Source organism: Schistocerca serialis, chromosome 2, assembly GCF_023864345.2.
Source record: "Schistocerca serialis cubense isolate TAMUIC-IGC-003099 chromosome 2, iqSchSeri2.2, whole genome shotgun sequence".
Taxonomy (NCBI): domain Eukaryota; kingdom Metazoa; phylum Arthropoda; class Insecta; order Orthoptera; family Acrididae; genus Schistocerca; species Schistocerca serialis.
In genome coordinates, this window is record NC_064639.1 from 287,950,074 (window position 1) to 287,962,743 (window position 12,670).

At 40.5% G+C, this 12,670-nt stretch overlaps 1 protein-coding gene across 2 annotated transcripts in view; it reads left to right on the top strand.

Moving 5' to 3' along the window:
- The window catches only part of LOC126457060 (chromosome transmission fidelity protein 18 homolog), a 485,881-nt gene that overhangs the window by 20,426 nt on the left and 452,785 nt on the right, over positions 1–12,670 (top strand). The window contains exons 3-6 of one of the 2 annotated variants that reach the window (XM_050093058.1): positions 5,126–5,258; positions 5,357–5,489; positions 5,603–5,729; positions 6,617–6,700. In XM_050093058.1, the coding sequence (XP_049949015.1) occupies positions 5,126–5,258; positions 5,357–5,489; positions 5,603–5,729; positions 6,617–6,700 (477 nt within the window). The remainder of the gene's footprint in view (positions 1–5,125; positions 5,259–5,356; positions 5,490–5,602; positions 5,730–6,616; positions 6,701–12,670) is intronic. The other variant, XM_050093059.1, reaches the window with a different exon arrangement.

Genomic DNA, 12,670 nt, shown 5'->3' on the forward strand with positions numbered 1-12,670 from the left:
TTTTGCTCATTACCCACAATATGTAATACTCCTACTTTTCTACTTAAATTATCCACACTTCTGTGCTTCTTCCCTGGTTTATGTGTGGCTTTGAAATCAAATTCACTTAGTTTTACTGCCCATCATATCAACCTACTGGAAGGATCCTTTAACCCCATCAGCCATTTTAATGCTGCATGATCTGTTTTTACTCTAAACTTTTTACCATGTAGGTAACATCTTAAATATGTGATTCCATAAAGAAGGCTTAACATCTTTTTTCCCATTGAGGAATTTCTTTCTGCCTTGATGTGTAAGTACCAGATGTTTTGCGCCTTCTACCTCTTGTGACAGCACACAGCCAAGTGCATGGTCTGATGCATCACATGATAAAACAAATCCTGTATTAAAATCTGGAAATACAAATGTATGACTCAATGTTAAAGCTCTTTTTAGCTCCTCAAAAACCTGCTGGCACTGTTCTGACCACACAAATGTATTACCCTTTCTTAACGATTATGTCAATGGTCTGGCAATATCTGCAAATCCTTTTACGAACCGGCAGTAACAGTTCTCTAGTCCCAAGAACTATTGCAATTCGATTACAGATTCTGGTACAGGAAATTCACATACAGCTCTAATTAATTTTGGGTCTGCCTTAACCCCATCTTTACTTATGATGTGACCTAGGTATACTACCTCTTCCATCACAAAATTACACTTTTCTGTACTCAGTGATAATTTCGCTGCTTTTAACCTTAGGAATATTTCCCTTAACCGCTGTATATGCTGTTCCATATTGCTCCCATTGGCAAATATATCTTTGAGATACACTTAGCATTGGTGTCGTTCCAAGCCTGTGAGCACTCCATCCAACAATGTGTGAAACATTGCAGGTGCATTTTTTGATCGGAATGGCATTCTTATGCATTGGTAGTGTCTCCAGGGTGCCGAAAATGGTTTGTTGTGTCGTTCCTGCCATGCAACCTCTGTCTGGTGATAACCATACTCCAAATCCATTGTTTGACAATATTTGCATTGTTTTAAATGATCCATGGTTTCTGTGATGTTTGGAAAAGGGTAGGCATCCGTTATGGTTTACACATCAGAACAAAACCTGCTATTCCTGTCTCTCCTAACCCCCCCCCCCCCCCCCTCCCTCCTTCCTTCTCCTTGTGGAATATTACAAATATTACTTTCTTCAATAATTTCATCTTTCAGGTGTTGATCGACAAATTCCTCCAAAATTTGGTGCAAGTATCTTGGTATTCTGTATGGTCTCCTTTTAATTAATGATTTATTTCCCATTGGTATGTGGGTATGTAGTGCTGTGTAATATGCATAGCTGGTAATGGCCCTTTTGGAAAAAAATAAACCCTTAAATTCCAAAGGTAATTTTTCCATCTGTTCCCTATCGTTTCCCTCTAACTGCTTCACTTTTTCTCGTAATGCAGTTTCAGTGGCTTCCAGCCATTGTCTGTGGCTGACACCCCTCATGTGCCACTCTGTGTTGCCGAAGATCGATTGTGGTAAAATGCTGATATAAGGAATCTAATCCCAGACTCATGTCATAGTCTTCACTCATGTGTGGCACAGTCTCTACACATTGTTTACATTGCACTGTATTCAGACAAAAATCTACGTCCACCAATCCTAATGATGTGACATCTTTATCCCCCTCTCCATGCTGTTTGTACTGTGGTGGGTCCCGTTGCTTATGTTTCACCAGACAGCTACTGGTGACCGATACATGTGCCGCTTTGTCCAGTAATATCTTGCAACCTTTTTTTTCCTTCTATTCCTCTCTCACAATCCACCTCTGCATACAATTTCATAGCATCCAACCTTACTGGGAAGGACCTTAGGTGGATCTGGCATTCCCATTGGTGTTAAATACCTTATTCCTCCCTGGTCCTGTACTAATAAAACTATTATTTCCTCTTATAGTATTTCCTCTTATTTTATTCACTTGACTCTGAGGCTGGTGACAATGCCTCCTTACCTGCCCCATTCATCCACAATGGAAATATTTTATATTAGCTGCAAAAACTGTTTGTTTACCCCGCATTCCAGTTGACAAATCAATCTCCTCAGACTCTGTAGCTAACCACATTGCTGTGTGTAAATCCGTCGGATCACCTGTTCGCACATGTCTTGAAATTTCTGCATATAACCCCCTTAAAAAGGTATCGAGTGCTCTCTGCTTAGCTCCTTGCAAAATAATTTTATTGACTGCAGCATCCCGTCCTAATTCATAGGTTCATCCATGAATTTTCTTTATCCTATCTGCAAATTGTTCCACGGTTTCTGTATTTTTGTTAATTATTTCCCTATAGTGTCTGGTACTATTTTGTTTCATGTATCTCTGAATTAACCATTCTTTAAATTTTTGACTTGTTGTGGCTCCCTTAAGAGCTTCTGTGTACCCCACATTAGTTTCCCCTTCTCATGTTAGTCTCAGTTTTGTGATGCTCAATAATTCCTTATCAGACCAACCTTCCATCTGAGCCAGATTTTCAAGGTCTCCCACAAAGGCCTGCACATTAAACTTGCGACTAACAAATCTACACCCTGTTGTGATGATCATGATTCTACCAACTCTCACAGAAGTGTATCATCCGTTGTTAATTGTGCTACCTTTTCTAACAATATGAACACTGCTTCTGGCTCTGACACACCTTATGTCTCTGGTACTATCAAAGTTTTGTCCTTGACAGCATTCATTTTGGGAACTAGCATACACAAGACAAGAAAACAAAATACATTAACTTAATTCTTATGTCTAATGATGAGCCAGCTCGACTCCCGGCATTGCCCCAAATGATTACGTGTATAACATTTTACTGGGGCTGATTTCGTACATGGCACTGAGTGACTCTCAAGGTTACACTGTGCACATCCAACAAGTGGTAACCAATTGTGACTTTCATTACCTCTGAAACTAGACAAATCCATTGGTTCTCTATTTGCAACCACAGGCTGTAGGTTCAGACGTTGCTGTAAGAAGACAATAACAGTTTTCTAGCACCAGCGTTAAATGATCCTTAGATTATCACCAGTGAAGAGTGAAATGAGATGTCAGGATGGCATTAGATTTGATCAGTTAATTTCATTACTCTGATCCTTGTCCGTACTACATCAGGAACAGATCGGTGGAGGCGTCCAATTGCCTCTCATGCAAAACAATAGACATCCGGGATTGGTGACAATTCAAAGAGCGGGGTTGTACATGACATCACTCAATTGCCACTACCAGGGACATCTCTGCAACTGTGATAACAGTGCAGCGGTGCAGCTGGCAATGGCCATGAACCTCCTCCAGGAAGCAGGCAGCTCCCTTATGACTTACAACAGGCTGCCCTGTCCCATGGTCAAACAGCGGACTCCATACTGCAGTCTGGGATGTCACGCCGGGTGTCACAGGCTCATGGTGTAGGCTGTGACACTGAGATGAGAATCATTTAGTACATAAATGGCCGAATACGTACACACTTCAGACTGTGTTTGTTTAGGGCTTAAGGCACATACTCTAAACACTTCCATGGCAGCAAGAAAGGAAAGGCTTGCATCCTTCTGATAGCTTACTGCAGCATCAGCAGTTGCTGTGCTGTGCCCAGCTAGCTCCACTACGCAAGACTAGTCAGCTGTGTTTTGCTTTGCAACACACAACACTCGTGCCCACCTGCAGCTGGCTCTGTTGCATCTGACTTCCACGTAGTTTTTGGCCGAATACAGTTGATACACTACACAGTTGACAAATCTTCCATCTCACAATTTTTGATTGTATGAGACGTGTAATGCAAAAATTTGATTGTATAACAGGCAGGTAATAGTCTTTCACTGATCAGGTGATTCTAGACAGCATCAAGTATAATGTGAAACATGGAAAAGTGTGTTTATCGTACAAAAGAAAACTGTAAATCTAGTACCTTCTGCCGCGGAAGTCGAACACGCGCCAGAACAAATGGACGTGGTCAACCCATAGGGGGCTCTGCCTCCGTGGCGGCTATTCTGCGCAGCGGCTCTCGCGCAGCGAGGGCGCCACAGCTACACCACGTGCAGACAGCGGCCAATAGCCGCTCCCTCCGGTTTCGTATATAGGGACCCGCTCTGCCCTAGTCCAGTCAGTCTGGTACTCGCTCTGGATTTAGTTTCTATCTCGGCGGTACTGCGTTCTGGTTGTTGCTCGTTGTTGACATTTGCCTGGCTCTGGTTCTGAGTGGATTTACCATTGGTGTTTGGTGTTGTGGTTTCCACAAGCCTCTCTTCCTTGTTGTGTCGGTCATAGTCGGTTGTTGTCAGTTGTCGTTGGTCTGTCGCCCGACTCGTCCTGTGTTTACCCGGTGGTGCGTGCTCCACCGCCGGTGGCTTCCCCGCCTGGCGGCTCCGATCCACAGCCCAAGGCGTTCCTGCAGTTGGTTTTGGTTACTACAGTAAGTAATCTTGTTTTTCAAGTCCAATGAAATGCAAGCTACAGGATTCTCACATGAAAGATAACATCTCCAAAGTGGCCACGACACCAACTTCCATGGAATAGTTACAAAGTTTCCAGAATGAAGTTTTACTTTGCAGTGGAATTCACTGATTCCAATCTTCCTGGCAGATTAAAGCTGTTAATTACAAAGCAGGTTTTAAGAAGCCGCTATTCTAATCAGCCTTGAAGATCAAATCAGTATCAGTCGTACATATTCCATATGTGAGAGAATGGGGAAATATTGTTTAAGAATTTGAGTGAGGATCATGTGAAAACTGTGGCATGTGAAGAATAAATTATCCAAGGTGTGTGGAGTATGGACACACAAGATGAAAATGGAATCAATGTGGTGTAGAAATTGAATTGTTACAAGATGCAAACATATCTAGAACAAATTTTTATCAATTTATGTTATTACCACTGTACTTAAAAGCTTGCATTACTTAATGAGAGCTGTTGCATATGACAAAGAAATTGCATAACAATGAATAATACAACTTAAAAATTAATGTATGAGAGTATATGAACAAAATTGTGACTAAATGGTGAGCCAGATAAGTTTATTTTGATGCTTAAGTTAGCGCACCTCGTAGGATAATATATTCCATGTGCATCATACTTCACATATGAAATATTACTAAATTTTAAGTAAAAGTAGTTTTATTTTTCTAGCAGGAAAGTCGGACTCTGCCAATGGAAGTTGAGGCCCAGCATTTTGAGGGACCTGACCGGAAAAGGAAAGTGGAAGAGCTCTTTGGTGATATTGATGACATTGAGGATGATGATTTGTGCAGCACTTTGAATCGTAGTTACATGTTTTTTATAGTATACTTACCTTTTCACTTACATCTTTTAAAATGTATTTTGGAACTGATTTGTGCGTTTTTGTTTCTCAATTTTCAGTTAAGAAAACTAAGCAGACTGAATTAAGTAATTCTGAGGAAATGATTATAGAAAAGATAACAGCTGGTAGACAAAAAGCCCAAAATGAACGTAAGACTTGCAAAATTTTGGGTAGCACTCAGAAAAGTTTATGGTGAGTATTTCAGTGCTGGATGATACTGAAATGCTGAATATTTGTTTCACATCATAATTTCTTTTGCATTTAGGTGATTATTGTTTTGTATAAATGCGGACGGTTTGTTCTAGTTCAGATGAAGTGAAACAGCCTTCAATATCAAGAAGTGTTCCAAGATGGGCATTTATAACTGTAACTACAAGTGATTCAGATCGTTTCTATATTCGACTGAAGTCTGAAGATGCTTATAGTAAGGAGGTAAGCATTAAAGTGAAGTCCAACAATTACCATATCTGATTAGTTTGTTTGTTGTACTAAATGCTGATTGGAAAAAGAGCAAATGGTTCACGAGACACTCATTATTTTACAAATACATCATTAGTAAATACTACATGTGGTATATTATTATTTATTGAATGTGGAAAGTCTCTGGAACTTTTAGTACAATGCATATAGCTCTTGTTCTTTCATTATCATTAATTTTGACATGTAAATGATAAATGAGGAATGGTATATAAACAGTATTATCGAAGTCTAACTTAGAAAGCAACAGCTCTTTGAAATTAGCTGTTTTCTTGCAAATTTAATATGTTTATTTTAGCCTATGCAAGCACAAACGGAATGTATCAGTTTAGGAATAGTTAACTGTTAATATTTGGAGAAAATTTGTTTCCTACCACAGATTTTACCTAAACCCATTTTCCTTCATGATGGGATCTTTTTAAAACAATGAATGAACTAATCAGTGCAGTAGAATAGTTTCTGCATGTTTACGGTCTGCTTGATGAAGAATATCCTGCCCCTTCCACTCTCCCCCCTACTTTGCCATTATTAATCCATCCCTCTTCCTCTCCCTGGTTCCCAATCCTTCCTTTCAATTCACTCACCTTTCTTAAACTAAAACAACCACTCTTTCTGCACATCTCATTATAATGTTTTAATGCCAGACCTGATATTGTTGAAGAAACAACTACTGTAGTACACCAGTATTTGTGGTTCACATATATTCATTGTGTGCCAATGCCTCTATGAACATTTAAATTCAGTTGATTCCTTAATGGGTAATTGTTCTGTTTCTGACATAAAATAATTTGTTGATTTGCTGTACAAATATTGAGGTCTAATATGATTCACATCCTTTACAGATAGAGAGCATTGGTTGCAAAGGGCGAACTATAGGACTTCTCTCTGTGTCATTTGAGACAGTTAGGGAGCAGGCACGTCTTTATGTAAGTAATAAGTAAGCGTGTTGTAAAATGATGCTGTAATTTCACATTAGTTTCCTATGCAACAATATCACTTCATTTATTGAAATTCAGTTAGCTGGTGTAGAAGTATTGTTATGAAATTCTTCTTGAAAGATAATACCAAATCAGTAATGCTATTAGATGCATTAAATCACTTCAAGACAATAATAGAATGGTGTAGCAATTAAAGCACTGTTTATTGCCTATTGTTTAGGATGCTAGACTGAATGACATAGAGATTTAAAATACTATTATTTTAGGTTAATACATATTAGAATGCACTTGTATAATAAGAGTAAGATTTACTCTATCATCTATTTGATGCTTGTTATGTTGCCTTAGTACTGGTGTAACCTTCTTCACTCAGTCCTGTCACAGATGTTATGGTTTGTATCAGAATGGTTGTAGTAAGAGGGTACTTGCACACCTAATTACCAGAAGCAACCAGTCCGATCAAAGTAGTACTCGTCATAGCAATGTCCAACTTATACCAGTGATTTCGAATATGTTCATTAGTGCAGTGTGGCAAAGCAGGAATGACTAGAATAGAATTACTTAGCTTTAGTCTATAAGAAGGGTAGATACTGTTCACAGAAAAATTAAGTAAACATTTGAAGAAAACAGAAGATGATGTATGAATAGCAAGAGCTCAGATGGCAAGTGTCATGCTCCTACTCATAATGTAGATAAGAATGAAATCGAAGTCGGAGCTCAAAAATATTAATCATTTGCTGTATCCCTATCATAATATTGTGGATCTTGCAAAATGATAAGAGTTGCAGCAGGAAAACAATATGTAAATACTTAGTTACTTACTTGGTTAAATCAGATGTGCTGGAGACTGTTGGTTAGATTTAAATATTGTTTAAGTTTCCTGCAGTAGTTGTGAGATGAATCTTTCGATTTTTGTGTACATTCTCATCTGGTTGCGAGGTTTTAGCTTAGTGAAAAGTCTTGGAACAACTCATTTCCCTTTTTAAAGATCTTCATTTATTCACACAAACAAAGCTGAACTCAACAGCACCCTTACTGTCTGACTCACTCACTTCCTGCATTTGCAGAAGCTATCCCCTTTTAAAATTAATATGATTACAGTGATGGTTTTTTAATAAATTGTTTCCTTTTTTGATGATGAGAGTTTTCACGTATAACATAATTCAACGCTTTTTCATATTTACTTTGGATTTTCACACTCACCCACAAGAACCAGAATAACAATTAGTGTTTACATTTCTCAAATAAGCAACTTTCAAAATCACTGTCTCTTTATGAAGATCATATGAATTATGTAATGCTCAACACTTCAGTGTCTTGTATATCCATATCACTGATTCACCTGGTCAATTATTTCATCTATAGAATAATAACTGGAAGAATGGAATGGTAGAAACCAATCTGGGGGATATCACTTTGGTTTTCAGATAAATAGCTCAGAAAGTAGGTTGAAGGAAAGCAAATTGACATTTATAACATTTGTGTAGGAGAAAGCCTCTGATAATATTGACTGGAGTACACATTTTGTCATTCCAAAGTGTCAGAGATAAAAGTCTGGAGGGACATATTGTACAGCTATACTATACAGAATTACCTCCTCCATGCAAATCAGAACTGATTCCAAAACATTGATTGAAAACCAACTCACATTCTTCTCACATCCTGAAAGCCATAGACCAAGGAAGTCAAGTGGATGCAGTACTTCTTGACTTCGGAAAAATGTTTTTGACTCAATACCACACCCATGCTTATTATTGGAAGTATGATCACATGTGGTATCAAATTAAGTTTTTGTTAGGGATGATGCAACATTTCAGGAATAAATTTCGATATTTGAAATTGTAGTTCATCATAATCATCAGCCAATTCAATCATTAGATGATGTGGCCTCTTCGAGTTGTGGATTCAGGTAGGCTTTCAGAAGTCTTCTCCAAGTGGGACGGTCTTGGGCAGTTCTCTGCCAGGTGTTACCAGCGATCTTCTTGATGTCTTTGTCCCATCTGTCTGGTGGTCTTCCTCTAGGCCTCCGGTGCTCTCTCGGACTCCACTCCAGTACTAGCTTCGTCCATCTGTTGTCTTTTCTTCTTGCAACGTGGCCAGCCCACTGCCATTTCAAGGAACCTACTCTCTCTAAGATGTCATTAACCTTCATCACAGACCGGATGTCATCTGCCCTTTTCCTGTCCTTTCTTGTATAGCCCAGCATTGATCTGTCCATGGCTCTCTGTGCTGTCTTAAGTTTCCCTTTTGTGAATGAGTTCAGTGTCCATGTCTCGCAGCCATACGTCATCACAGGAAGAATGCATTGATCAAATACTGCTTTCTTCAGATTTACTGGCATTTTTGATCTGAATACTTTTGAATTCTTCCCAAATGCTTGCCAGCCAAGCTTGATGCGTCGATAGATTTCTGGCCTTCTGTCTCCCTTCATATTTATAATCTGGCCAAGGTAGACATATTCACTGACCTCTTCTAGTAGACTGTCCTTGACTTTTGTAGTTAATCATTAAATATAAATATAGATAATGAGATCGATGCACATACTGTAAATACATATTAATGTCAACTACTCATGACAAATGAAAATTTGTGCGGGCTGGGACTAGAACCCAGATTTCCGCTTGTCGTGAGTGGTTGCCTTAAACATTTTGTTTATCCAAGTATGCCCACAGTGCTGTCAAAACCTCTATATGTCATGAAGTCACCATCCAAATATCTGCACCTTCATGAAACTAACCACAGGAAGACTGTAGTTATTTTTCTATTGCCATGCATGATTATATCATTAATGGAAACAGCGTCTGTGTTTATGCAGCAACTGCGTTTGCGCCAATACAGTGTCGTCGGACATTTATGGTTGTCTGAAGGACATTGTGTTGTAATAAATGTAGCACTGCATAAACGTAAACATTGTTGCCATTAATTGAAAATATATATAAGGCAAAAAATTAAAACAATTGTCTATGACTGCCCATTGTCTTGATACTAAAAACCTACATAGGAATGATGATTTGTGCAGGTGTGGGTAAATGAACTGATAATCTATGAGAAGATGATGACTCGCAGAAGGCAGAAGTGCTGCATCACTGATAGTACACAAACAAAAGATACAGAGCTTTGCTAGCTTTTGGAATGAACTTTTTTCCAAGCTTGTAGGAGAAATGTGTACACACACATACACATGCAAGCACGCTTTTCTCCCTACATTGTGCTCAGTCAACTGCCAGCACTTTTCTGGCCCACAGTGATTGTACTGGGATGTGTCAGGGCTGCAGAATGAGTTGGGGTGAGGGCTGGAGAGAGTTGGGAGGCAGTGAGGGGGTTGGGGGGAAGCATCTAGTGGCTGGCTCATGAGAGAGAGGGGAGCCACCTGTGGGCTAGCTGGAGATAGAGAGGGCAGCTGGGCACATGATTTCACAGACTAGGGCATGAGATAATAGCACACAACTATCTGACATGAGTGGGGGGGGGGGGGGGGGGGGAGGTGGTTACTGGGGCATGGGATGATGAGAACACACACACACATAAAATTGAGTGGGGGTTGGGGAACAGTGAGTTACCTTAGTTTTAGGCCAGGGAGGTTACAGGAGCCAAGGATATGCTGTAAGGATAGCTTCCATCTGTACAGCTCAGAAAAGCTGGTGGTGCTGGGGAGGATCCAGATGGCACAGATTGTGAAGCAGCCATTGAAATCTCGCATGTTGACTCTGCTGCATCTTGTATCACTAGAAGGTCCACCTTGTTTTTGGCAACAGTTTGGTGGTGGCAATTCATTCTAGTTGACAGCTGGTTGGTTGTCATACCAATGTAAAACACTATGCAGTGGTTGCAGCAAAGCAGGTATATAACAAGGTTGCTTTCACAGGTGGCCCAGCCTCTGATGCCCTTGCCGCAACTGAACACTACTTCTTCCAATGCCCTGCAGATTCCAAACCCACCACTTCATTCCTTGTACACTCACCCAACTACATCCTGACCCATAACTGACTTCAAGGGAAGTTATGCAAACAAATTTGTGGCACAGCCATGGGCACCAGTATGGCACCCTTCTGTGCCAACCTCTTCATGGGCCAAGTAAAGGAACGTTCTTAGCTTCCCAGGATCCCAAACTCCTGGTCAGGTTTTGGTTTATTGCTAATATCTTTATATTCTGGACCCAAGGCCAGGACACCTTATCCTCATCTCTCCGCAACCACAACGTCTTCTCTCCCAATCCACTTCACCTGGTCCTCCTCTACCCATCGTACACCTTCGCAGATGTCAACCTCCTCCTCTCAGATGGCTGCCATCCATCCACTCACACCTCGGTCCACATCAAACCCTGCAGACCTAATTCACAAACAGATCTCATGTGCCCCCCCCCCCCCCCCCCCCCCCCCCCACACACACACACACCTGATCCTTACAATCACCTCAAGAACCAACCACAAAGAAGCATCCCACATTGTCACTCAATACCCTCTGGGGACTGGAATGACTGAACTATGTCCTTTGTCAGGGCCTTTGGTTATCTATTGGCATGCCCTTAAATGAGGAAAAATGCTACCCTTGATGATAGTTCCATTCCCTCGCAAAGTGGTGTTCTGCATCCACCCAACCTTCACAACATCCTAGCCCATCCTCATGCCACTCCCACCCCCAATCCCCTGCTACAGGGATCATACCTTGTGGAAAACACAGATTCAAGACTTGCCCAATCCACCCACACAGCACCACCTACTCCATTCCCAGGGCAGGTTTTCCATACTCTCGTCACAGGCCGGACCACCCGTGAAAACAGCCATGTTACATACCAGCTCTGCTGCAAGCACAGCACAGTGGTTTTACATCCTGGGTTTTAAGGGAGGGGGTAAGGAGTCATTCCAATCCGGGAGCGAAAGCCTTTACAAATGTCTGCTTGTGTCTGTGTATGTGCGGATGGATATGTGTGTGTGTGTGCGAGTGTATACCTGTCCTTTTTTCCCCCAAGGTAAGTCTTTCCGCTCCCGGGATTGGAATGACTTCTTACCCCCTCCCTTAAAACCCACATCCTTTCGTCTTTCCCTCTCCTTTCCTCTTTCCCGATGTAGCAACAGTTTGTTGCGAAAGCTTGAATTTTGTGTGTATGTTTGTGTTTGTTTGTGTGTCTGTCGACCTGCCAGCACTTTCATTTGGTACAAACAAACACTTTCTCCTACAAGCTTGAAAAAGGAGGCTAGCAAAGCTCTATACCTTTTGTTTGTGTACTTATCGACAACACAGCACTTCTGCCTTTCAGTGAACCATCTCCTTTATTCCTAAATAATTCGTAAATCTCAACCAGAACTTTCTGTACATTGTTAATCTATTAGAAGAAATAGACAGGTGTGTGACATGTGGTTGTTTGGGTTGATCTGGGGTGCGTGCTTGGGTAACGTATGTGGTATGCCGACTACTTGCGATAAACGGAAAATCCAGTTTCGAATCCCAGCCAGGCACAAATTTCCAACAAATTTTAATGTGTCACTTTATGTAGTGCACGCATACCTATTATAGTTAAGCTGAATTTCACTAATAAAATTCAATATTTGAAACTGTAGTTTCTCATCAAATATAAATATGTATAAGGTGAAGATGGGCCTGTGATGAAAATGACAATATTCTATAACTTCTCACTGTTTTGATTCTAAAAACCATCATGGGACTCACAAGTTGTGCAAGTGTGGGTAGTTAAATTAATAACCTATGAAAAGAAGTGCACTGCATAACAGAATTAAGGGAACAGGTTTTTGAAACCCAATAATTCCCACCCATTGCAACACTTAAATTTGAAATTGGTCTCAAAGTTGTATATAACCTCGCTCTGTGATAATGCAAAAGCATGGCATCCTGTGACATCACCCTTGTGCTTTGTGATGCTTCGAAGAGTAAGATGTCAATACACGAAGAAAAAAAAGAGCCACAGCTCTGAAGTTCATGTGATGTGGAAGGTGGGTTAAT